This window comes from Aquila chrysaetos, chromosome 2, assembly GCF_900496995.4.
Source record: "Aquila chrysaetos chrysaetos chromosome 2, bAquChr1.4, whole genome shotgun sequence".
In the NCBI taxonomy this organism is placed as follows: domain Eukaryota; kingdom Metazoa; phylum Chordata; class Aves; order Accipitriformes; family Accipitridae; genus Aquila; species Aquila chrysaetos.
The window spans coordinates 7,919,318-7,946,344 of NC_044005.1; the positions used below are offsets into that span (position 1 = coordinate 7,919,318).

General features: G+C 42.3%; 1 protein-coding gene and 1 long non-coding RNA gene across 5 annotated transcripts in view; one reads left to right on the top strand and one right to left on the bottom strand.

Annotated features, from left to right (window-relative positions):
• Positions 1-2,111: 2,111 nt before the first annotated feature.
• Positions 2,112-27,027, top strand: part of HIF1A (hypoxia inducible factor 1 subunit alpha) — a 33,074-nt gene continuing 8,158 nt past the window's right edge. Inside the window, exons 1-10 of one of the 2 annotated variants that reach the window (XM_030034369.2) lie at positions 2,112-2,464; positions 17,531-17,721; positions 18,678-18,823; positions 18,925-19,009; positions 21,894-22,006; positions 23,090-23,292; positions 24,700-24,806; positions 24,990-25,137; positions 26,039-26,259; positions 26,447-26,727. In XM_030034369.2, the coding sequence (XP_029890229.1) occupies positions 2,430-2,464; positions 17,531-17,721; positions 18,678-18,823; positions 18,925-19,009; positions 21,894-22,006; positions 23,090-23,292; positions 24,700-24,806; positions 24,990-25,137; positions 26,039-26,259; positions 26,447-26,727 (1,530 nt within the window). In that variant the 5' untranslated portion in view covers positions 2,112-2,429. Of the gene's footprint in view, positions 2,465-16,704; positions 16,725-17,530; positions 17,722-18,677; positions 18,824-18,924; positions 19,010-21,893; positions 22,007-23,089; positions 23,293-24,699; positions 24,807-24,989; positions 25,138-26,038; positions 26,260-26,446; positions 26,728-27,027 lie in introns of those variants that run through there. The other variant, XM_030034359.2, reaches the window with a different exon arrangement.
• The window catches only part of LOC115349751, a 33,729-nt gene continuing 13,611 nt past the window's right edge, over positions 6,910-27,027 (bottom strand). Inside the window, exons 2-5 of one of the 3 annotated variants that reach the window (XR_003926227.2) lie at positions 20,942-21,149; positions 15,569-15,661; positions 15,362-15,468; positions 6,910-7,017 (exon numbers count right to left, since the gene is read on the bottom strand). This is a non-coding gene — a long non-coding RNA (uncharacterized LOC115349751). The other 2 variants (XR_003926229.2, XR_003926228.1) reach the window with 2 other exon arrangements.

A 27,027-nucleotide genomic window follows, 5' to 3' on the forward strand; every position in this document is an offset into this window, starting at 1 on the left:
TTCACTACCGAAACTCCCCCGATGCATTCCCCGTGGCAAGGGCTCCGATGAGGAAGGTGGCACTGAGCTGGGTACGTCATTTCTGCACCTGCCAGGAGATCCCCCCATTTCACCAGGGAAATTCCTTAGGGGCTGTTATGGTGAGTCTGTGACTGTACTAAAACAGTCGACAGCTGCCGCGCAGGAGTGAATTTCTTCCTATGTCTAAACTGCCTATATTTCACTTTGAAAGATGAAGTTGTCCGTGAGTTCTTGTGTGGGACTTCTTGGTACTTACGCAAGAGACCTGAGTTTGAGTCTTGCTTTGATTATTTCTTTTCTCGAGGCCCCAGTGAGCACAGGACAACAGAAATATCAGTAGTCCACAGCCGCACCGCCATGGGCTATGCTGTTGTCACATCTCATAAGCTAAGTCAAGCTGGGCTTTGTCAGCGTTCTGATGAGAAATCTTAAAGAAATCAAAGGAGACTATAGCACCTGTGCCTCTTCTGTGTATCTGACTGCTGCGGGCAGAAGCAATTAATTTCATACAGAAACTCCTGGTGATTTCTATTAATGTCACAGTCATTGCTTTTTCTTCAAATGAAATTTTAAAAACACAAAACCAGAAACACAAAACACCCATGGTTGTACGCAAAACCGACTGCTCATTACCTGCAAGTTCGGAATCCACTGCAGAAGTGTTAGGAGGGTGCAGTACTGAAACGACATCACTTTGCCCTGCAGGTGTTTCTTACAACACCGCATGTGGACACAGCAGCGCAAGGATGGTACTTTATGCCTGTCAAAGCTGCTTTTCTAAAAGGTATCATTACCTCTGAGCGGCAAACCGAGTAGTCTCGTAAGGTTCAGCTCCATGGGATCACTTAAAAGCCCTGGCTGGAGGAAGCCTACAAGAGGTAAAGGAACCTCTGAGCTCCGTGGAGTCCCTCCACCTGGAGCTGTACCTTTCCCGCCTCCCCACAGCGCTCAGACACACAGGACGAAGGCCTCTGTGGACCCTTTAATTCTAAATGCGTGGGCTCAACCCCCAGTTTTCCTCTCTCTGCTCCCCCCCGGCTGCGGCCTGCCTCCCGATCCGAGGGGCCGCCCCTGAGCACCTGCGTGGCCGTCCCGACGCCGGGCCTGCCGCTAAGGCCTGGGCCGCCACGGGCCCTGTCCCCCGCACGGCCGCTCCTGACGACCCTCCCGGGCCACCCGAGGTTTGCAGGAGACCCCGGAGCTCACCCCGGAGCTCACCCCGGAGGTGAGCGGTGCCCCACGCCGCGCTGCCGGGGGGTGCCGTGGCCCGAGGCCCGGTCCCGTCACCCGCGGCCGCGCCGTGAGGGGAGCGACCCCGCGGGCCGCCCCGCGCCGGGCGGCTGCTCTCTGGCGCCCCCCGGCGGCCGCCGGTGGGGCAGGGGCAGCGCGGGGCAACGCCGCGGCGGGGCCGCGCTGGTCCTAACGCCGCCCGCCCGCCCGCAGCCCTCCCCGGGGCACGGCAAGGGACCGGGACGTTTCCCCGCTCCCCGGCGGAGACCGCGATGCTGCGGCCCGGTGCTTGGCCGGCGGGGGGTTCCGGCCTGCCCGGGCGGGAGGGAAGGCAGCGGAGGCGCGGTGCCTCCGCGCGGCCCCCCGTCCAGCCTGCCGGCGCTGCCCGCGGGCGTCGGGGTTTTTGAAGTTGTAAAAACTTGCTCGAAACGCGCTTAATGACCCGTGTGCTATCCTTCTGGCCCGCCCGGCCGCGCGCTTCTCTTAATTAATAGGAGGGCTCGAACTGCGTAACTGGAAAAGTCCTGGGTTTCGGACTACGAACCCATTGGGAGAGGACTCAAGCACCGACAAAAAGTTCCGTGCAGAACCCCCCCCCCGCCCCAAGCCGCGGTATGCCCATAAACGCGCGGCCGCGCCGGCGGGCTCGTCTTTGGCCGTTTTTTCCCGATCCGCGCCGGCGGTGCTCGGCCTCGGCGTGAAACCGGGGGCTGGGGGGGGGGGGTGTGTGCTCACCGGGGGGGGACAGGTGGTCGCCCCGGGGGCGGGGCCGGGGTCCCGCCCCGCCCCGCACACAGCGGCCACACGTGAGGCGCCGGCCCCCTCCCAGCTGAGCGCTCAGCTGACCCCGCCGGCCGAGGGGGCCGGGCCGCGCCGCCGCTCCTCACTGGCGCAGCGCGGGGCCCGGGCCGGCCCTGCCCGCCCCCTCCTCCTCCTCCTCCGCGCCTGGCCCAGCCCGGCCCGGCCCGGCCCAGCCCCGCGCCGCCCACCGCCGCCGCTGCGCCCTTCGCCGCCCGCACCTCCCCGCAGCCTGCCCCGATGCTCTGAGCCCGCGCGGCCCCAGACCCGGCCCCTTCCCGGCCGCGCCGCCATCATCTCCCCGCGCCCCGTGGCGGCCATTGGAGCCGCCCGCCTCGTATCCAGGGAGCCGGCGGCAGGAAGAAGCCCGGCCCGCCGCCATGGAGAGCCCCGGCGGCGTCACCGACAAGAAGAGGTACCGCCGGCCGACGTACGCGGCCTCCCGAGCGGCCCGCCCGCGGTGCCGGGGCTCGGCCCGCGCCGGCAGCGCGCTGCCCGCCCCCCCCCTCCGCTCGCCGCCCGGCCCGGGGGGCCGCCTCCTCTCCCCCCCCCCCCTCCCCTCCGCCATCTCCTCCGGTGCTGCCGGCGCCGTTCCGCGGGCCCCCCGCCGCCCCCCGCTTTGTGACCTCGGTCCCCCCCCCCTTCCCTCCCCGCGCTCCCCCAGCCCGCGGAGCGCTTCGCTCTTTCATTCCTCCTCCTCCTCCTCCTCCCCGCCGTCCACGTCGCCATTTTGTCGGCGGGGGGGAGCGGGTCGGGGCTCCGGTGCGGGGCGGGGGGGGGTGTGTGTGTGTGGGGGGGGGCTCCCCGCGGTGCGGCGCGTCTCCCGCGGCGGGAGCTGTCCCGCCGGCCTGGCGTGGCTCTCGGGTCCGCGGGTGGGAGCTCGCGGCGTGTTTTCTCCCCGCGGGGCGTGCGTGGGCCCCGCTCCGCTCCCCGCGCCCTCAGCCGTTGCGGCCGGGCGGCCTGCGCGCCGAAAGCGAGGGACGAGCGGACCGGGGGAAGGGCAGGCGGCGAGGCCGAGGGGTGTCCGCGGGGGTCGGCGGGGGGGGAGCGCCTGGCTTCGGCCGAGCTGCGGCGGTGCCGGGGAGCGACCCGGGGGCTGGCTTTGCTTCTGTAAATGAGCGGGTAGGAATTGATGGTGCTTTATTCCAGGCGGTCACCGAGCCTGTGGGGATTTGGTTTTGTGCAGAAAAAGAAATTCCGTTTTGGAATCTGGAAATATTAAGCTTAAAAAAAACCCCAACCCGCGACGGATGGGGGGGGGGGGGGGGGGAGGATGGCGGCTGGACAATGTGAGTTGAGGAGTATGAATAATTCACCAAGGATTGTTAGCTCAAATTAGGAGGGGGAAATAAAAGCCTTAAAAGCCTTTGTTGCATGGTGAAGTTAGGGAGTTTGAGTATTTGGGTGACCAGATTTCTGCGTTGGTGCTCCACCGGCGTGCTTTGTGGAGGGATTAATTGCCATAATCGCCATCTGCAGAAGACGCCGTTTGTTTATATTGATATCGATACCTTTTTTTGTTTTTTTTTCTGAGATGGGTTTTCTCTGCTTGTGTATCAAAAGGTCACCTGAGTAGGTTAAACGCAGCAAGTACTAAAGCATGTAAGTTGTGTTGGAAAGGAGACTGGCTGGCTTTTAAAATGGATGGTGAGCTTTGTGCTGAGCTGGGAGTGCAGAGCGCTGGGCTTGTGAACAGGGAGTGCTTCACCTCTAGGACAGTATCATCTCGGTGATAATTTGGTACAGGGGGTGCGGTGGGGGAGAAGCAGCTTTTAGTCTAATGAAATCCGTACAGTGGGGCACCTGGGGGTGGCACCGGTTCTGTAACCTTTGTTTTTTCTACTCGAAGCTAATGGCTATTCAGAAGCCTGGGAGAAAATGTTGCAACAGAGAAATGATTATTCTGTGCTTTGCTCTGCTGCCCTAATTTAGTGGCAGGTCTAGAAAGGGGGTTTGAGACTGAAGTTGTTCTCTGTTGCTGGTTTTTGTTTTGGTTTGGGGTTTTTTTTTTGTTGTTGGTTGGTTGGGGTTTTTTTTGCCCTTAAGCATTTGTTATTTTTTTACTTACCATTCTGTCCCACTTGGGTACTTTTTTTTGCAATTTCCTTATCCTGGATGTAATCTGCTTTCTTCAGAATGTAAGAATCAGTATGCAAAGCTTATCCTTCCTTCCTAAAGGCAGGGCTTAAGAAAGAGAATTTGTTGTTTTCTGTTTCCTCTAGACCGAGTTCAAAGTTGGGAATGTTTCTTATAAAACAGTAAAGAATATTCAGATTACTTCTGTTGTAGGGTTCTAATCAAAAACATAAAGCCGTATCTGTGGTACGCTCATCCTGGGGGCTGTGAATGTGCAGTAGAGCAAAGATGGCTAGGCAAAAAAGGAAGGATATGAGCTCACCAGAGAACTTATTGAAAATCTCAAACATTTCTCAAGAACCTGGGTTGTTTTAGAAGGGCTTAGGTTTGACAGTGTCCATGTTCAGAATACCTTTAAGGGAGAAGACCTTCCAGGCCTGTTCTTCAATGATAAAACTTTGGCTGATTGTATATATAGTATACCTCAACTGTGGCATGTGTTAAGATCCTTTTATTCCCTGTGTTTGTATTTGGATAGCATTTAGCTCTTGATAGTCAAAGTGAAGCTTGTTGTTTGCTTAATTGTGTGCTGTGAGATGCAGAAATTACAGAATTTGACCAAGTGTGTGTCTCAGTCTTATGTAAGTGAAATTTAGTCATAAGAGTGCCTGGAAGTGTGGATTCATTTACTGGTTTGTTGAATCCATTCTTTGATGTAGTCCCAAGCTTCTCATATACCTGTAAGGGTCAAGATTCCTTTAGAAACAAAATATCAGCAACATGATTAGGTATTGAGTTTTTTGGATTTTAGCTATTCTTCAGTAGTTGTGTCACTTTCATGTGCTCCTGGGTTTCCCCCCATGCGCTACAAGGAGCGAGTCTGTCTCATTGCATAGAGTGGGTAAAACAGCACTGTTGGGAGCTTTGTTTGGTTATCAACTCTCATTTGATTCAAATTTAAGGCTTTTGTTGAGAAGTATGCTGACTTTTCTCAATAACCCTTTAAGAAACTGGTGTGTGGATGGCTGATGCTATGAAAAGCTCTTCCCCAGGTCTGTGGTGTGACACTTCACTATTAGCAGAATAATTCCTGCACCATTTTAACTAAATGAGCCATTTAGGGTTACTGGTTACTTTGGTAGTGGCTTGCAGCTGGTAGATACACTAGAAAAATGGATCTTGGATTGTTTTAAGCCTTTATTTGTAGCATAAAATACATATTTTTAATGGTATGGGTGCTAAATAAAACAGAGAACCAGGAGGGTTTAAAAAAATGTTTTCTTGAGTGCTCATTCTGAGTCTTAAGATGGTATAAACCAGCAGAATTTAACATTCTGACTTGAGTGCCTTGCAGAAAAACTTCAGCTTTTCAGTTTCTCACAGTTGGGACTTGAAACTTAACATCTAGTGTCTAAGGGGATGATTTGAAAGAGCAGGGTTTTGCTGCTGGATCTCTGCCACTGAGGTCCAGCTCCAAAATCTGTTTGAGAAGCCTGGGTCCTGTGCCGCTAGCTCTGAGGGGCAGCGGCTACTGCTGGTTTTTCTTAAACCTGTGTGAGGTCTTTAGGATTGTATGTGCCATTGCTTTTTGTGTGTTAATTTCTTTCAACGCTGGTGGAAATGAGCCACCATTACTAGAGTCGAAAGCGAATACAAAACCCTTTTGTATATACTCTAAGCGTACCTTTCTATGTGTTGTAAGAAGAGGAGAAATCTTTCAGTAAATCTCCTGTAGAGTCACCCCACAGGTACGGGGAGGGCAGAGTGGTTTCTGGCTTACAGAATGGTGTTTTTACTGCTTTCTGGATTTTTCTGGATTGTTTGCTTTGCCATAGGGCTTACCTTGTGGTAGTGCCTGTGTTGTCTGTTCTTTGCCATTTCCTCAAACGTGAAACAGTTTTGAATTCCTTCAGTAAAAGTGATCAGAAATTACTTTCCAGTGCCTGCTAAAGATGAAGGCAACAGCATAGTGCTGCTGCCCTTCCTCCTTGTTATCAAGGCACTAGAAATCAGCGAAGAATAGTTGTGGAGGATTTGCCTACTCCAGATATTTTCCATAATTCTGCTCTGTTGGTGCTTTGGTTTCATTTTATCAGTGAAGGTCTGAGTATTTGGCAGTATGTTGATGGAAGCAGCGGTTCCATTTTTTGTTTACGGTTGCGCTTGCTTTGCCCTTTTAAAACAGTGTCTCCAGTCTGCAGCCTGGGTCTCTTGGTTGGCATGCCTGAAATACCAACAACCGGTCCACACTTAGTGGAGAGGTCTGGTGTAGATGTGATCAGATGGTCCAGGTTGTCAGGTGGTCTGTAACAGGGTGATGGGATGGTAAGAGGCTTTTATTTCAAGTACTTTCAAGCTTTTTTAGCAACTCTGCCTTCTGTAGAAATGCTCTTCCTCTCTGGTGTCTCTGGAGGCACATCCTGGACCATTTTTGGAGAGGGTGGCAACAAATATAGCTGCATACTGTTATCAACAACTTAAGTCTGGCAATTAAGTCAACTATTGGTTTTAAGGTGGAGGTGTGAAGTGGATAATCCATTTTATTCCCTCATTTAATTGCCATCCCCGTTTTCTGGTTGGTTTCTCACTTCTCAGAAATGTCCATCAAGGGCTTATTTATGTTAGGCAAAGATCATGCTGAAGTATGTTCTTTGTAAGCCTCGAGAAGCTGAGAAGCGTAGTTGCATGCTATGTTTCTACTGCCACCAGAAGAGAGGCCAGAGAAGACTATCCTGCTATCATATGTAAGGCTTCAGTCAGCAATGTAACATGCATTTACTTAGAGGTGCTTGCTTCCTCCTCTGCACATTGTGAAAGCAACTGTAGACCTTTGTTCCTCCCTATCCTTGAACTATAATGCGTGGAGTTTATAAGGCTGTTTCTGGGACTCTGCTGATGGTGAAGTGGAAAAAAAAATTAGTCAATAAATATTAATAACACTAGCAAATGTCAGCAGTGTTGCAGTATAAGCCCAAACCCTTCAGAGGTTCCTAAGAGTACGCATGTTCACGTTGGTGTGCCTCTAACCTGAAAGCCTTGAAGACTCTTGCTGAGCCTATGTAACACAATGGATTGAGTTCTTGAATGTGTTTCGTGTTGTTCAGTAGTAATACTGCACCAATTTATGTTAGAAGGTTGGATTTCAAGTAGGCTCCTGTGAGATTTCTGGTATTAAAGGGGACATTAAGTGACAGAAACCACTGATTTTTGAGTATTCATTTTTTTTTTGTACTGCAGAAGAGAATTTGGCAGTATTATCTCAATTTATTCTTGAAGAGCTTGGTGTTATGATATGCCAACAAAATAATTCTTACATGATTGTGAGTATGCATTGTTAAGTAAACCCAGGAGGGAAGTACTGCATGGCTCAGCGGTGGTACACGAGAGCATCTAGATTTTCCTGATGATACTGCTCTTTCAAGGAGATGCAAATACCGATCCGATTACAAGATGTGTTCTTTAAAAAACAAACAGCTTCAAAACAAAAACAAATCTTGTAAGAACCTTAGCAAGAAGGTGCAGTAACCCTTTTCTAGCAAGCTGATGTCCAAAAGGAAGGAATGTTCCAGATTACAAGTCATCAGCTCAAAAGCTCCTTTTATCTTCACATACACAGTTATATAGGCAGGTGTTTACATGCCTCAGAAAAACCACCTAGGTAATGCATGGAAAGAACTTGGACCTTAATCATGTTTTCATGTTATAACAGCCCTTTCTCTTTTGAATTCAAGAAAGTTTGAGCATTTTGAGCCTCTCTTGAGAAACCATCTTTGTATTAGAGCAGGTGGAAGAGCATGCAGGAGAATCTGAGTTTTCCACTGAGTATTGCTCCAAAATGGGAGGTGCTTGGGGGTTTTATGACACTGGGAAGTACAAAAATGGCCCAGGAGAGAAGGTGAGCCTTTTTACTGTAACTAATGACTGAAAAAATCAGGAAAGATACAGGTTTCCAAATTACCATTGGATATGAAGGCTATTAAGGTTTTCTTCTACTGAGATCTCTGCTATTTAGCTTAGAATAAAAGTCTCTATGAAAATTGAGTTCTGAAATTACTAGAAACATGAACATGAAATCAAGTGAATACATGCCAGCATATATATTTTTTTAAATACAGTTTATGTAGGTGACGAACACTTTAGGGTTCTTTGATGTGGAGCCATTGCCTCAGTTGAAGCTACGCCTGTTCATACCAGCCTGGGGGTTTGGTCCAAGATCTCAGAGTAAGTGCATCGATAAAGAGGAGTTTCATTGTATGCATAATCTGTCGTTTCTTTCTGTTGAAGCCTCATAATACTGGGGCTTGTACAAAAATGTAGCCTTTTTAAAACATTGAGATATTTTGGTACTGAGACATTTGAAAAATGGCTCTGCTGGCGCTGAAGAACTGGTGCTTCAAGATGATCCATTAGTTGTTTCTTAAAGATATCCAATACATAATAAACTGTGTGTGTGTTAGGAGAGACACTGTGCATCTTCTGTTTAATTTGGTGTGGTGTGAAGGAATGCTTGTTAAGCGTTTTGAGGAAAAATGTTAAAAGAGATCTTGAAAATCACTACATTAAAATAGAGCCTGAAGTTCAAGTGAAGAATTGAGGAAACTGAATCAGCAGCACTGAACTGTGCTACTATATTTACAACAGTGGAAGGTTTTACCAAGTAACTTATTAAATAACCTTTCCAACTCAATTTGTAATAGTCCTGGAAGTGTTACTTGAAAAAGATGACCCATTTTGTTTACCAGAATGAGTTGTTTCACTGTCAATCCTAAACCAAAACCGGATTGGTGTTACGTTACGAAAATGCTTGTATTTCAAGAAGCAAAAGAATTTGAGGCCAAGGTTCCTGTTTTTGTGAAGTTATTTCATGCTGCTCGCAAGTGAGAATAGTAAATGGACTGTTATGCTAGAACGGGAGTTACTAGAGGCTTACCTCCTTACGTTTGCCCCCTGCTCACATCCATTGGAAGAGATGGGAATATGCTCCAAGGAACAGAAGACTTGAAGTAGTCCATGTCAAATATAAAGGCTGCCATCTCTACTAGCTAAGCTAAAGAATGAGAAGCTCTACATGGTTTAGCTGGGGATGGGAGTATTTGGTGCTCAGTGCTTCAGAAAGGACTTTTTCCTTGTACGCTATTGAATCTACTGGATGTTGAGCTGACGTTGCTGCAGGCTTTTTGTCCTAGCTATTATTGTAAGCGTTTTTCTTGACTGCTTAGTGGATCTGTTTGTTCTTTATTCATACAGAAAAATAAAATTTTATATTTGTTACTTCTGGGGTTTTTTTAGTTCTTAAAACCTTTGATCATAAAATACCCTGTTAACTGAAAGCAGTTGCGGAATGTGAGGTGAAGGGACAAGAACTTGGATGGAAGCAGTGAGGGAAAATGTCCAGCCTCCAGTATGGAAAACCTGAATGCAATGGCATAAAATAAATGATATATTGTAAAGCCATGGTTTAGACTAAAATTAGTTACTTTGTCAAGAGTCTGCATCTGTCTGAAAATAGACCAGTTTGTAGCTAAAACGTTGTTAACTGAGAGCCTGACAGATATCTCGGGGATATGTTTTGCATCTTTTTTTGTGAGTTTGGTAGAAGGAAAAGCAGGAGGGCTGAAGGGAGGGGAGCACTCAGTGGCTAGTTCTGTCAAGCCCATGTCCAGATATCTCTTTTGAAGAGCTGTGTTTTTTCTGTAATAATAAACACATTTTAACTACAACGTATCTTTCATCCTGAAGGGCAGAGCACAGATAATTAAAAGAAAAAAAAATTGCTGTATTCTAGGAAAAAGCCAAATAACCTAGTTGAAAAAACCTAGAATTTTCTTAAAAACAACTGCTGTATGCCATGTGGTTATTTTAAAATAGTAAATTACTATGCAAAGGTAAAATATCAGTGGGTTACATTGTGTAGTAAGACACAGCAGAATCACTTCACCATGTTCTGAATTAAATACTAATTTTGGAAGCTTTTACCTTCTTACTCACACTTTCTAAGCGGGGAGTTAGTTGGGGTTTCAGGTCAGTTCAAGGCCAAATCCAGGTGATGGATAATCTTGGCAGTGTGGTCCTGTGCTGGCTTCAGGAGTTTCAGGCTCTGCTGCTGGCTCTTATGTGCCATAATTTACCTATCTGTAAAATGGCTGTTTATATAGACTTCGCGGTCTTGACAGACTTTACTTTGTAAGTTAATGCATAGCTCAGTGGACTCTCTTCTCGCTGCCTCTCCCCACTATCATTTTGCAAACGGCAGTGCGTTTCAGTGTTCACTCGGAACGTTTGTGCTGCTGTAGCTAATTGTCTGAACTGCCTGCTTGCTCTCTTAGTTTGTTAGGGTTTTTTCAGTTAGGGTTTTTTTGATGGTAGTCAAGTTACGGTAAATGCCTGTAACTACCCTCATGTAAAGAAAATGGTTTAAATTGCCATTTTAGAAGGTAATATACAAAGGAATGAATTTTAATAGTTTACATACAGAGGTGTTGTCTCTGCTTGGTTATTATGCTAGTTTCTGCAGTTAAATCTCTTAAATCTCTTTGCTCTCTGTAAGGAAATTCTGATTTCTTTTCTGAGTTGGATTACTAGTTCATTAATTCATAATGAGCAAGGCTTTCTTCTAGAAAATCAGATGCTTGTGATTACACATGAGATTCAGGTGTGGGGTTTTTTTTGTTTGGTATTTTCCTCACAAGAACTCTCTACACAGACTATAAAATAAGGAAAACTGGTAAATAAAATTGGCCATAATGGTAAAAGCAGTAATACTGAAAGTAAATCATGTCAAAGCAAGAAGAGGCAAAGCTGTAACCCCGAGTTCATTGTGAACTAGTAGCTGAGAGATTGCACTAATTTTGTAATGCAGCTATAGAAGGAAGGAGCACCCCTCCTAACCAATTTGGAAAAAGTAACATTTATGGAGAATTTGCAAATATATTACAGTTCCTGGAAAGCCTGCCTATTCAACTGAAAATTCAGACTTTGCACTAAGTGTTTGAGAGCGCAGTCTGAAATGTCTTTTCCCCCACCACTGGGAGGAGTGTTTGGATACCAGAAATGAGTAGCCCCGTAAGCCAGCACATGAGATGAAGCTGGTCCTCTGGCCCCTTTCCTCCCCACCCCATTGCCTGGGTTTTCTTGTCTTTAAACAGCAAAGACTGGAGCTCCCTTGCAAGACTGACTGGAATGGACCCAGTTGCCCCTACTTGTAACCTGTTTTATTGGTTGTCTGCGGAGTGGTGAACAGTCTGGGCTGCTGCATCTCGGTTGCTGGTCAGGCCAGACAAGTATGTTACTGCTGGGCTGGGAGGCGAGAGGGAATGGGGCTTTTGGGGCTGCCTGCAACTCTGGACAATGTTTGTGTGGGTCCGTCTCAAGACTTGATAGTGTTAACGCTACAGCTCTGTCACCCCTAGTTGATCAACTTCAATTAAAAAGTATTTTTAGGGGGATAAGGGGGCTAACTGGCATGTTCTCCATCTATGCCAGGTGGAAGATGAGAGGCTTTTGGTTTTTGGGTGGATTTTTGGGGGGAGAGGGGGTTGGGGGGTTGTTTTGGTTCTGTTTTTATTTGGAAGAATACTTGCATCATTAGCTCACTATATATTTAAATAACTGGATTTGAGCCATGTTCTCTTACATTATAAACCCATTTTTCATGTGAATTTGTCTTTAGGGAAGTTGAGTACACAGTTATAGGTTTCTCTGTGCTAAGTGCTGGGCTTGCCTGGGACTTCTTTCCATGGAAGAATAGTTTAGTAAGTATTGTGGATAGCAGCTCTGGACAAAATAAAGATCTAACAAACAGTGAAGAAAAATGAATGGCTGCACATTCAGCACAGTAAAAGGAGTAGAGCTCTGTTGTAACAGTCTTTGGCAGTCTGCGCCTTTTAAGCGAGCTTGTATCTGGTCAGTATTTTCTTGGTGTGCTATTGTGCTGTAGGTGAGAGCAGTCAGCATGGACGTGCCTAGGGTTGAGGTCTTCAGATGGTCCACATAAACACAGCTAGTTACGCTGGTATAATGATACCAGAGTTAGGGTGTTCTGCTAGGGTATGGCCGCAAACTGGGAGTTGCACCTTTGTCCCATACAGCTGTGCTGGCAGAAATACCTGGTTTAGGCTAGGCATGAAAAGACTACTGGGTTTTGTACCAACCGCAGGAATGAGTTCAACCTTAAAAGCTAAATATGAAGCTGCTTACAGGTCTACTTTCTAAGTTCCAATACCATCATGATGACATATACTGTTAATGTATTATTGTATTGTAATAGCTGCTTTTTTTTGTTGTTGTTGTTTGCATAATGAAGAAAAATTGAAGCTTTTTTGTAGTGGATATGGTCTTTGTGACTCCATTTCTAAGTCAGGTATTTCCCATGCTAGTTTTATAGTCTGAGGAGAGGTTGTCTCTAACATTGAAGTATCGAGTGTGAATCTTGTACTGGCAAATGATGGGGATTGATGGCAGAACCGAAAACTAGTTGAAGCTCAATAATGAGATGTTACCAAATCTGAGGCACATTATTCATTTGGATTGTATTGTTTCTACATGGTATACTTCTATGAAACTGTTTAAGAACAGATACCGTGAAAAATACAAAGCCACTCAATTGTAGAAAACAGTTCTAAAGAGAAATATGTGAATTGCTATTGGAAGATGCTTATTTTTTTAGAATGTTCTCAAAACCTGGATCAAGAAAGATGATCCTGGATTAATAATACAGGCACAGTAGCTATTTTACATGGGAGTTGAAAACACCTATAGGGCAAAATCTAACTGATGAGAGAAACAGTAAGTTAGAATGGGAGAAAGACTAGAAAATAGGTTACAGCAGTAAAACAACATAGAGGAAACCCCCTGATTTCGTGTGTTAATGTAATATGGTGTACACAATGTAAAATTTTCCTTAACGCTGGGTGGTGATTTAAAAAGCCAGGAGATAAAGTTGACATGCTAATGTTTTAAGATCTGTCCATTGACCATTTTTAATCTAGTTATTTTTAATTAAAATTTATCAGTTACTGATGGCATTTTCTAGGGTTCTTTTTGGTCTTACTTGCTGGTGGTAAATAAGCAGGAACAAGTCAGCTTTAAATGTAGCCATTGATTAATTTTACACTCAAGGAGATGAAAACTGTGGGCTGTATTTAGACAATTGGGGAATCGCTTGTAGAAATATGCAGCAGTGGGCAGAGGGGTCTTTGAGATGGTGTGGGGAACAATATATTGTTTGAGACACGCTCTGGCCCAAATGGTTCATATGACCATAATGACAGGAGTTGCACATTCGAGTAGAGAGGCCGTGTTAACATCTGTAACTGGTGCACATGGGATTGCTGCTGGCGTGCTTTGTTCTGAAGGCTGTTGGGCCAATTCTTGCTTGCTGTAAAACTTTGTTTACATTCACGTTGCTGTATTTTAAAGCCTTTTTGATTTGAGGCGGTGAGTGGGAGCCTGGGTAATGTTCTTCCACTGAGCTCTTGGTTCAGCTGCAGTGAATCCTGGTGGTAAAATACCTTTTTGCTCTGAGTCTCTAACTCAAATATCTTTTGGAACTCAGATGTTTATTCAGCTACTGCATGTAAACATCTCTTACATATAAGAAGTGCCTAGTATTGGGTTTAAAACTATCAGTGAAACACTGCTTTCTGTGAGCTATGATGCATAACCTGCTTTGGATTGCTTTCTGCTTCTGTATTCTGGTGGTGGAAATACAAAATGGAAATGAACGTCTGGCACTGAAATTGTGCAGGAAACATCATACCTGAAAATGCATGCAATTTCCTGTCTAGCACTGGCATTTCTGATATTTTCATTGCATGTATAATCCACTCTTCAGCTGAGATTTTCTTCTGCGTCTTTAGGTGTTTTTCTTTCATGCAAGACTGATAGCAGAAGGTTGCAATACAGCTCTTAAGTTTGGGGTTTGTTTTAAATGGAGCTTGGGTTCCTGTTGTCTCTACAGAATGGTATTTCTGTTGTGAAGACCATGAGTTTTACACATGGGCAGTTCTGAAAATCTCTTAAATTATACAATTTATTTAAGCTTATTTTGTGCCAGTTCACATCTCGCTGTTTAAAGTCCTCTTCCTTGAGCTCCCATTTCTGCCCCCCCCCCCCCAAGTAGAGAGGGAGTTCACTTAGGAAATATATTTTCTTTCTCAGGAATTCAACATCCTTTAATTGACTACACAGACATTTGTGGGCAGCTACACATGCTGATTGTGTGTGTTTTCATTTACTTTATGCAATTGTCAGTAACAAAGATTAGAGTAGTTGCAACAGTAAAGGATTTTATTTTGGGGGGGCTTTTTTTTTTTTATTTGGTAGCATCCTGTGTTGAGGCAACTCTGACTTCACTTGGTAATTAAACCTCATTTGTGAAAGAACTTTTCTCTATTAATTTGATCCATTAAAGAATTGCTCTTTGAAGCTGGTAGTTAATCTTCCTATTTAAATTGCTGGGTTTTACTCAGATTGGTTACAGCTTAGTTTTAAACAGCAGCTAAAAATAGCAAACTGTTGTGCTGTACAGTTTAAATATCTATCTATAGTAGTAGCCTTTCTAGAAAGGAAATACCTAGTAAGAAGGAGAGGAGACTCTGCTGCTCGGACAGCACCAGTTGGTACCAACATTGCACTTTTCCTTGAGTTTTGCCCATCACAAAGTCAGGCAGTGTTCCAGCAGGCAGCACTTGATTCTCTTACTCTGGGATTAATTTTTAACAGAAGCACTATGAGCTTGATTTGAGCAGCGTTTCAGTCGGTAATTAATAATTCAATGGTTGTGAGAAGTTTTGACTGCTCATGTTGAAGTCTACTGCTAAGCGTGCTAAAACCACGCAAAAATCTAGAAAATAGCTGAAATATTTTCAAGAATGTTAGGCTTTCAGAAAGAAAATAGAAGGGAAAGGGCTGAAATTGCAACTTGTGAGGTTAGCATCTATTTTCATCTCTTGCGCTGTCCTTCTACATGCCCTTTGTGATTCACACAAGCCTGACAAGCTCGTAGACTTGAAGTGCACAGCATTATTGCTAAAGCATGGGGTTTTTCACTTAAAAGTGTCTGCAGTTGAAAAGAAAACTGTGGGCATCTAAGCAGATGGAAACCAATTACTTCCAGTAATTCTCCCTTGAATTTCTATTGTAGGACAAACTTTCTGCAGGTGAAGGGACCTTGAATGAGTAGCTAAAAAATCAGAGGTATAAAGGTGAATCTAAGGCAGCATAATTACTTTGTTACCTTTGTCAGTGAAATCTGTGGTCCAAGAAAGAGGACAAAGAGAATCCAGATGTTTTTTCACCTCCACCCTTAGTTTTCCACCAAGATAAAAGGTACTTTAGGCCTGTCTTCAGTAAGAAATGTTTAATCAATCAGGTTATATAGCCAGAATATTATTTCAGTATTGTTAAAGGTCAGACTTCTCCTAATGGCTGTTTCCAGATATACCTGTATGTCAGGAGTCTCAAGCTTCTCAGACCAAGATATCCATGACTAGAGCAGGAACATCTGTTGTCACGGGGAAATTAAATGTGAAGAAATCTGCAAGATGGGAAATATTATCAGATATTTTAGGCTACCCTTCTGAGGAACACAAGCTTATATTCACAGAAACTGATAAAACTATTGTATGTCCAGAATTTTTTACAACTCTAACACCCATAAGTTAGTTTTCCAAAGATCTCCATTACTATTATGTTGATTTAGTAATGCTTCTCATTACATAGAAATAGTATTTCTGTGATCTAGTAGCCTAATTTTTGCCACCAAAGGAGAAAATATAATCCTATTTTTAGCTCTTATAAAACTTATGATTCTGAAAATCAAGCTTCTAGTGCTTCCTTCTGCTGGTAGTGGCAGGGGGTAGAAGGAGAGGATGGTGGGGTTGGGGATGGATGGGGATGCTGTACAGTTTTGTGAAGTTGGAAAAAACGAAGGTAATTGTAGAAGAGATTCTGATGGCTTACTTTGTCTTTATCACAGCTTATCATGCTTCCAACATCGGTCTTAATAGTATTGTTGCTTGCAAGTTTCTGCACAAACTAAGCAGGTTTTTGGCCATTGTGGGTAGCACATCAGGTAAAGGACTGAAAACTTGTTCTTTTGGGTGTGCATTTGACTGCTTACATTGAATTTGGTTCATTGTTTCCCAGGTAATATCAGCTTGTGAATCACTTTCCTTTATCATTTGTGGTACCTTCCACAAGATGTGTGCTAATTAAAAAGTGCTTTTGCACAGATCCGCAGACTTAGCAACGTGAATTTGGCAGTGGTAGTACATGACTTTTAAGTCTGGTGAAATTTGAAAAAAGTAATTCCTAAACTGATGGTAGTAAATAATGCAGTGCTTTATTTTCTGTCTCTTTAAACTAGTGACACTTAATCTCTTTATGATAACATTAAAAGGCATGCTACTTTGAATTATAAAAGCAGTGTTTATAGGCATATATTTATCTTACAACTTTAATGTAAGTCAATGGAAAAAAGGGGATCCTACAGATTAGTGCAACTACCTTTTGTATCTCGGGTGTATGCAAAATGAAGATTTAACTGCAGTGGCATAATTTCCTCAGGGACCACAGCAGGATTGAGTTCTCGTTCAAATGTAAGAAAAATTTGGAGCTCCTGTCTCAAAATTCCTAGTTCAAAACTCATGTGACAGATGCACGAGACAAACATGAATTGGTGTGGGTACTGGGAAAAGGGAGAATTCTCCATGTTACTGACTGACAGAGAGTCTCAGTTGTTTCAGTGGTTGCTCTTAGTGAGCTGTCCTTTACTTCATGTGTCCTGGGGGAGGCGAGCCTAACGGAGGCAATGGGAGGAGAATGAGGCAACTTCGTAACAGCTGGAGTTTTCCAGTATAGGGGAGACTATGGGAGGGGCTATGCTGGAGAAAGAGAGCTGGGAAAGGAACTTTTTGGATTACTTGAAAAGCAGGACACCTCATGCTAAATCAATATCCTTGCTTATCTGACCCATCGGGTGGGCTTTGTAAGGATGGTATAAAGGGAAGAACTTGGAGAGTATACACGATGCTACTTGAGCGTCAAGCTGGAAATAATATATGTTGAATGGACTTAAGGGGTTAGGAAAGAGGAAGGAAACAAGATTTGGAGGCTAGAGGCAGCAGTCAAGGTACAAGACAAGCACTTCAGGAATGGTTCTGAGTATGTAGATGTCTGTTTGAAGAACTGATCTTGTTGGAAGACTGTAGGTTTGAATTTAGTTCTGGCAGAGCCCAACCGTGGTAGAATTCTATATGCAGAGTTACATTTACACTTTTAAACTGAGGTTTTAAATTATTCAACTTTGATAACTGGTTAATTGGTTACTGGGCAGCTTAGTTTCAAATTTAACTTGCACAGAGAACTCTGTTTCCTATGTTAACCCCAAACTTTGTTTATATAGGATTAGCTCAGAACGCAGAAAAGAGAAGTCAAGAGATGCAGCCCGGTGCCGAAGGAGCAAGGAATCGGAAGTATTCTACGAGCTTGCCCATCAGCTGCCTCTGCCCCACACCGTGAGTGCACACCTGGACAAGGCATCCATCATGAGACTGACCATCAGCTACTTGCGCATGAGAAAGCTGCTAGATGCTGGTAAGTGAATAATCTTCTGCTGGTAGCAGAATCTGGAAAAGGGGCTGGAGGTATATTGAGAAAGAAGCTATTTCTCAAACCTATCAGCAGTTAAATAAATAAATACATTAATAGTTGAATCCTTTCTGTGGAAAGGTGGAAGACCTTACAGTAGAAACAGGCTATTGGTGATGGCACACGAAAAATATGGCCACTGTTCAACAAACTTTGTTTTTCCCTTTGTATTCTGATGATCCTACTTGGCTCATCACAGCTGTGGAGCCATTTTCGTTCTCATTTGACCCTTCTCCCAAAGTTAATTTCTTTTATTTAGCCCTCTTTTTCCCCTAGAGTTGTTTGTTCCAAGTGTGCTTTACTAAACTGTAGGTGGTTGGTGCAAGGCTGGCTTAGCTAACTGTAGGTGTTTCTTCTTAGTATAAACTGCAAGGAATTTTTTTTGTAATTTATACTCCACCGAAGGTGAAGTTAGCTGAGGATGTCTGTCTCTGCAGTTACACCTGCCCATGCAACTACAGGAGTATTTGAGTTAGCTTATGAACCAGTATCTGGATAGCATGCCATGGATGCTGTGCTGGTTGATTGTACTCATGCATGCCTACCTATACCGTGTGGAGGAGTAACTTTGGTAGCTGTACTCTGAAATGTCTCCTAGGAAGCCCCTGAGAAAAGTTTGTAGTGCCTTTTTGAGATAAATGGTAATATTTTTGCCACATGGAGTTTTTCCTTAAGGTGGAAGGTTTATTGATTTATGCATAAAAGCACAGAGGGTTAACCTCACTTTGATATTCTGTGACTTGTGATACTATTAATAGAACTTGAGGAATTTAATTGATCACTTATCTAAGTGAATTATACTGGTTTTGAACAGTCCTGCAAGACTGCAGTCCTTGCAGACTGATGCCAGAAGTGAAGAATGGCTGCTATTTACTTAAATGAAAATGTGTGGCTGCTTGTAGGTGAGCTGGAGACAGAGGCCAAAATGGAGAAGGAACTGAACTGTTTCTACTTGAAAGCTCTTGATGGATTTGTCATGGTTCTATCCGAAGATGGGGACATGATTTACATGTCTGAAAACGTGAACAAGTGTATGGGACTCACTCAGGTGAAATACTGACATTTCCTAAGCCTGTTCCAAATCTGTAAAAGTTGTTATGTTTTTGTATATGTAAAGTTAGACACCCCTATACCTCTTATTTTTTGCAGTTTGAGTTGACGGGGCACAGTGTATTTGATTTCACTCATCCATGTGACCATGAAGAGCTGAGAGAAATGCTTACACACAGAAATGGTGAGAAGAAAGAAAAAATCGATTTAATTTACTTATGGATAGTTCCTGTTGGCATTAGTACAGTCAGATATCTGCCGGAAAAAGGTGTTGAGAGAACAAACTAGTATGTTTTGCTCTTAAATCTCAAAATAAACCTTGTTCAGAGATACTAACAACAGAAATAACCAGCATGTTTTGGCAATATCCTAATTGTAGGAGAGATGAGACTTAGTACCCTTTAATCTAAAACAAAATTAATGACTAAAACAGAGTTATTGAGGGTTGAGAGAATTTGCATGCCTACAGGAATAAAATTAGAGGTAGGTTGAATGAAAGTGATCTTAAGCGATTGCTATAGAAGGATATGGAGAAGTTAAATTGGAGCATTTGTCTTGGTGTGGGCTTGCCTTTACAGGACAACTTGGAAGCAAATGTTTTCTTCCAGAAATCTGTGGTGGTATACTTAAGACACAAAAAAAGATACCATATTTAGGAGACCAAAAAACTAATCCGGGAATACTTGGACAGCCCCAAAAAGGGCTTTGGGATTGATGCGTCTCTGTACCTTTTAATTGGTGCATGAAATTGGTATCTTTTCACAGATTTCTGACTCTTCTCCGTCTGAGGGAGTCGAACACCGTGTTCACATATTCTGTATGCTTTTGAATTTAACAAATGCCCATGAATTACTGCTTTTATGGCTTCTAAAGGTTTGTTAATGACTATAAAGGCTTGGCAGCCTGTATGCTTCCAAACAAATATGCTTTACTCAGTTGTTAGAAGTCTAAAATCTGACCTCTCTAATTCCTGTTTCATCAAACAAGGGTTATATGGACTCTGAATCTAGACAGTGATAAATTACCAAGCCTGACCTCTGCTTTTTAGTACTGTAAATCAGAAGCCTTTTATGTTGTCATTCTATTTAATATAGTGGAAGAGACCTGATAAGATATCATAGCATTAAGGGCCCCAACTTTGATTTTGTAAGCATTTTCTAAACTTGTCTGCCCTTAGTATTGAAGTACATTTCTAAGGCTAGATTAGACTTTTTTCCTCCCCTTTTGGAATACAGTAATGCATCGGGGGCAGGGGAACAACTTCACTAAAGCAGAGTAAAAAAAAAAAAAAAAAAAGTCTTGTTGCAAAAGCTTATTCTTAAAAATGTCATATTACTGAGTTTCATGCAAACCAACTCTAGTGTGTCTAAATTAACCAGACTGGAATAAGATGTCTGGAAAGTGTTATTACAAAATCTGTTTTGCAAATGAAGTTGGCAGACAAAAGTCTAAATTACAGTAATAATAGTATATTTTTATATTTATTAGTATTCCTAGGTTGCATTCTACTGCAGCTCTTGCATCAGTGGAATTATTTTGGTTTTGAATCGAGTATTAAATACTCCCCTTTTGGATGTACAGGTGCAAATGAATAGAAATGTGATTGCCAGGAACTGAACTGCATTCTGATTTTATGAAGTTGCTTTTTAAACTTAAAAAGCTGGCTATTTTAAAAATGTCCAGTGCCGAATCAGGCTTGAGAAAGTTGCTCCATCTTTTACAGTTGCTTCTTAAAGCAGAGCCTTAAGCATCAGGGCTTGGTTACAATAACGATGTATGATCTTCAACTATGAATTTCTAGATTGGTTTAACTCTTTTAAAAACATTCTGAATTAAGTAAGTTTTGGCTGCTTCTCTGAACTCTGCTTTTTTTTTCTTCCTCCCTCCCCCCTTATCGAGAATATTTTGATGTGGCATGAAGTAGGCTTGTCCCTGTCAGTCTTTAGCCTCTGCTAGAAGCAGTAGACAATGTAGCATAAGGTTTTAACATTTTTCTAATGAATTTTGTCAAACTAGTAGTTGCAGTGCCAGCCACCATGAAGAATTTTGTAGCTACTATTGTCTGTGGAGGATGAGAGCAAATTATTGTATAAACTTGTATCAGAAGTAAGCTTACGTGTTCTAAGCTTCCACCGTCTGCCATGATTTGGTCCTCGCTCCTTAGCACACCTCGGCAAACTCGCTCTTCCACTGCTCCTTATCCTAGGTGCTTTATTTCCTTCCTCCATGCACAGCAAGCTGCTTGCAGCTCTCCTGATAGGGTCGGTTTGCATTTTCTTTGCCCAGAATGGCCTAGCTAGTAATCGACTCTGAAAGGTTCTCCCCTGTAAAGGCAAAAACTTAACTTAAAGCCTGCTGTTAGCAAGTAAGGCTAAAAAAATTAGTGCCTCTAATATTAATTTGTATTAGTATTTCTTGACTTTTTTTCTCCCAAGAATGCTAATAATGTGTTTAAAAACTTGGACTCTGTTTACTCTGAGTGTAAATCACTGTGAAAATATTCGGATGTGTGTAGCGGAGTTTTTAATTCTGAATTAAAAAACTTAAAATACTGCAGTCCTGAAGAGCTACAGGCCCCCAAATGTGTTTGATGTGAACCTCCCCGCAATGAGTTACCAATGCATTTTAGTGGAAACCAACTCAACAGTACTCCTCATTCTGCACATGCTTTTCTTGTCCTCTTGTCACAATTTTAAAATACACTACATTTTCAATCAGTCTCTCTCCCCACTCCTTTTTCCTGAAATTTGGGAGTGTGGAGTTCGCTACATTGAGACAAGAGTTCAATTGAAATTAAGAGTTCATTGAAACAAGAGTTCAAATTCCTGAAATTTTCCTGTTCAATTTCAACATTGAAAATTCTTTTTTTTTTTTTTGCCTACTTTACAGTAAAACTCATTCTGAAAAGTGTTATTATCGAAAGTGCTGTTAGGTTTATCAACCTTTTAAATTTATTTTTTGGGTCTTCCCCTAGTCTTAAGAGTTCTGTAACATGATTTTTTTTTTTTTTATGCCTTTCGAAGGAGATCCAAGAGCTTAAGAATTGGTTTACTATTTGCTTTTGCTAGGTCCTGTGAAAAAGGGCAAAGAGCAAAACACGGAGCGCAGCTTTTTTCTCAGAATGAAGTGTACACTGACTAGCAGGGGAAGAACAGTGAATATAAAGTCTGCTACGTGGAAGGTAACTAATGCAAAGGAATATTTACGTAGTTTGGCAGCTTCCTCTTCAGATGTCATAACACTATTTCAACATTTTTACTTCATGTAACGAGCTTGAGTTTCACTAAGTACTTAACTAATTTAATGTTTGTGCTTCAATATGCTGAATTTTAATGCTGAATACATCATGGAGGTAACTAAAACAATGTTTTAAAATTAGTTTTTCAAAACTCTTTTAATGAATTCTCTGTTTTAAATTAGAGGTCATTTACTTACTAGAAATTGTAATTACTAAATATGTTTGCATAAAGCCTTCTCCTCTGAGAAAAAAAATCCTTGACTCCACTTATGCTGATACCTGATTTCTTTTGATTTGATACTGTAAATGTGACAGTTGAGGTCTCTCTGAAGGACTTCAATACTATTCTTTCTGAAGCTGCTGGCTATCCCTTTTGTAACAGTTGGAACAAAAAGAGCCCAGCCTGATAACTTTCTGCAGTGAATGCATTTTCTCTTCTGGACAAAAAGTAACCTTTTACTGTATCGACTGATATTATGGCTCACAATTCTCTTTTTTATAATTTAAATTTACTTATTCTGGATCAAACAACTTCTTTCTTCTTTGCTGCTGTCTGCAAACAATTTCTACTTCAGAATGGTTTAAAAAAAAAAACTACAAAATGCAAACCTTCTTGTCTCTTGAAGAATATATTTGATCTCTAACACCACTTATGCAGAAGATCTAAAATGGAGGTTGCTACTATTACCATCTTTTGCTGAGGCAATTGCTTATCAGTGTTGTCATTAGTAATGTAACTTTCAAAGAACAGTTCACAGAAATGCAGAAATGTCTAGCGTTGCTTCAGCCAGTGCCCGAGAGGAAAGAGTTGGCAGCCTGTGTACTCGTCACAGTCTGTGTAGTGTAAGGAGAACTGCTGCTCTCCTTTAGCCATCCATCTGAAAGCACTGCTGCCTTTCTGTTGTTGCCTTCACATCAAGGGGTGGGGAGGGGAAGGACTCCGCTCTGGGTGTGCTAATGGAAATACGGTTGTGTTGTCTAACAGACAAGAACCTAGTCTCTTTTAAAAATATAATTTTCCCATAGGTACTCCACTGCACTGGACACATTCGTGTATACGACACATGTGGTAATCAAACTCACTGTGGCTACAAAAAGCCTCCCATGACATGTCTGGTGTTGATCTGTGAACCTATTCCTCATCCATCAAACATTGAGGTCCCCTTGGACAGTAAAACGTTCCTCAGTCGTCACAGTCTTGATATGAAATTTTCCTATTGTGATGAAAGGTAATATATATTTTGTACTTTAAAAAAGAATTCATTTGAAGGATTTGCAGGGTTGGTACATGTCGGATAATGTTGGTCTTACACATTTACATAGTCTTGCTCGTTAACTTGATTCATCTGCGCAATGGAATCATCGGTGGGATACTTTGGCTTTTACTAACTGATCAGGATGTCTTATTTAAAAGCCAGATTTTTTAAATCTAAGGAGGGTGTGGGGTTATTACTTTGGAATAAATCCTTTGCCTGCAGTTAACTGCTTGTTCAAACTGGTCTTTAGTGTAGTGGCAGCAATGAAATTGAAATGAGAAGATTCTTCTGGACACTGAAAAAACAGGAAGGATTTTAGGTTTTTCAAAGATGGTGGTGCATTTTGGCAACTGAAAAGAGTGTGTAATACTTGTCAGATGCATTTTATTGCTACCACTTCCCCTCTCCCTTCAGGAGATCAGTGTCTGCTTTCTCCAGTCCAAAAAAACCCCAAAAGTTCAGCTGTACTTTTAATGCAATACATCTGCTGTTGGAAATGAGATTTTGTGTTCTGGTGCAAATCATGGATGTACTCAAATACATAAGACTGTTTTTACTATCCTCTGGAAACTAAGCTTGACAAATTTGAAAAACAGAAGTGAAGGAAATCATTGGCCTGAGGTTTTTGTTGTTTGGTGGTTTTTTTTTTCCTTGTTTGTTTGTTTTACTGGGTATTGTTTGTTATTCCATTTCTTTTTCTTTATAAGAAAAACGAACTTCTAATTAGTTGCTGCAGTTAGATGCAGAGAGATGTTAGTGCAGGTTATTTTGTCCTCTGCAGTAACTACCTTTCTGGGACTGATGGTGTCACATAAAAGGTACTTATTTGGTCACATTCTGCATGTAGAAGCAGCAAAATAAATGTGTTCTCCTGGTTAGCACTGCCCTCTAGGGGCTGAAGAAAATACTGCTTTCTCTAAAAGCTGGCAGTGGTTGAATGGGAGGAATAAATCTGATTCCTAATTTCTCTTGCAGGTTTAAAACTGTTGAAGCATGTCTGTTATTTTATTAAATTCTCATACTTGTGTACGCTGGATATGCTAGTCCATAAGTAGCTGGTCTACCTTTTAAGCAAAAAAAAAAAAAAAAAAAAAAAAAGTCTAGAAAGCAGGGATTTACTTAATCCTGTCCACCACAGGACATTATTTATAAATATTCAGTAAGAAGGAAACTCCTATGCCTGCTGAAATTTCTCTTTTAAAGAAGCATAAAAAATAGCAATTTATTTCACAACAAAAATTCCCAGTAAACCAGAATTGCTGCTAATGTGTATAGAAGTGACTCTTAGGATTTTTCTAGATGTGTAAGCGTCCAAATGCTCTAGTATTTGTGCTAGTTCATGTCTGCTTTTACTTAGCAACTTTCCCCCTTGTTTTAAAGAATTACAGAGTTGATGGGGTATGAGCCAGAGGAACTGCTGGGTCGCTCAATCTATGAGTACTATCATGCGTTGGATTCTGATCATCTGACCAAAACACACCATGACAGTAAGTGAAAAGATGTATTTAAAGCCCTCCAGCTACAAGAGATGAGATACAGCGCTGGGGGAAAGCAGCAAAAGAACAAGGACTTTCTTTTAATTGCAGATATGAATCTGCAGTGAATACTTATCTTAAATGGTTTTGTTTTTTTCTGCCTGTAATTAAAGTTGGTGTCCTTTCTCCTTGTAGTGTTCACAAAAGGGCAGGTGACAACAGGACAGTACAGAATGCTTGCTAAACAAGGTGGCTATGTCTGGGTTGAAACTCAAGCAACTGTTATATACAACACTAAGAATTCTCAGCCACAGTGCATAGTGTGTGTAAACTATGTGTTGAGGTAAGTTGAATGGACTTCGCTATTCTTTGTCATAATTTCTACTGAAGACAAAGTCAGATTCTGATGGCACTATATCTTTTTTTTTTTGACTTGCTGAGAATGCGATCCCTGGTTGAATATGTTACGATGTTACTATTTCCTACCAATGGAATTTTGCTGTCAGTCCCAGGGTTAGGAATTGTATTTGAAAACAAAACGCTTTTCTGATCTAGTGATGTCAGTAGGAAGATCTCTGTAGGCAAGTGACTGTAGGCCCAGCCTCGTCTGTACTATTGCTGTGGAAGCATTTGAGAATTTGTGAGTTCTAGACAACTCTAATCTTTGTCTGCAGTCTGGAGCAGTTAATTTCACTACGAACTTTTAGTCATGGAGTCAGAGCACCAGTAATGGTGTCTTAATCCCATTTATCTCTTTCTTCCTTAGAATTCCTTTTTTAATTGAAAGCTTCAACTGAAGGCAGACATGTTGACTGTTTTTTTGCAATTGTATAATAGTCCTAAATAAGTTTTCAAAATTTTAGTGAATGGACCAGTATCAATCTATCAACATATTGCACATCCATTTAAAACAAAGAAAAGTGTTTTAGGAAATATCTAACTTTTTTTTTTCCTTATTTTCTCAATGCTTTCAGAAAAGCATGTTTATTTTTGTTAACTTTTTCTGATGGCACTGCGATTAGTGCTTGCTTTGTCTATTACATTTGAGGAAAGAATGAGTAAGAAAAAAAAGAATTCTTAAAGCTCCAATCCTGGTAATTTTGTGGTGTGGTGCGTGTGGTATTTTTGGGTTTGTGGGGGTTTTTTGGTTGTTGTTTGTGCTTTTTTCAACTTACAAAACTGGTAAGCCTAAATTTGTTCCTTTTAGCTGTTGTTTAACAGTCATCTTCCTCTCTGTCTGACAGTGGAATTGTTCAGAAGGACTTGATTTTTTCCCTTGGACAAACTGAGTGTATGCTGAAACCAGTGGAGTCTCCTGATATGAAAATGACCAAAATATTCAGCAAAGATGACCTGGATGATACCAACAGTTTATTTGAAAAACTTAAACAGGAACCAGATGCTTTAACTGTGCTGGCCCCAGCTGCTGGAGACACAATTATCTCTCTAGATTTCAGCAGTAATGGTGGGTGTGCGTTTAAACTGGAGAGCATGCCAATTAATATAAAGTTAGTATTTTACAGTAAATTTTGAAAAATAACTTCCCAGTATCACTTGCCTAGTGGTATTTCAGCCGCTGTTTAAATTTAATGAGGTCCATAGACACGCACAGTATCGTTACTTAGGTTGATGGTTTCTTTTAATTTTTATAGAGTCTGATGAACAACAATGTGATGAAGTTCCTTTGTATAACGATGTAATGCTCCCCTCATCCAGTGAGAAATTGCAGAATATAAATATGGCAATGTCCCCACTACCTGCCTCTGAAACTACAAAACCACTTCGTAGTAATGCTGATCCTGCACTCAATAGAGAAGTTGTATCAAAGCTGGAGCCAAACACAGAGCCACTCGAACTTTCTTTTACCATGCCTCAGGTGCAAGAGCAACCAACCAGCCCTTCTGATGCAAGTACCAGCCAAAGTTCACCTGAGGTTAGTTATGTAATTTGGATATGCTGTCATTAAAATGTATGTGCTGTTGGGGCTTGTGGAGCAAATCTGGTTAAGGAAGCAGCCAAGACAGGAATCGAAAATTATTTCTGTGTTGTGACTTAAGCTCTTGCCATGATCTGAGAAAAAGAGATAAATTTTCATACTGAGAATTAACTTTTCATTAAAGTGAGTCTTGCAAACACATGCAATACCACCTGATAGAAATAAGAAGAGCTTGGGATTGGTCCTTCTCAAAAAGAATGGTTCAGAGACAACTTCTCTATGCAGCAAATTAGTTAC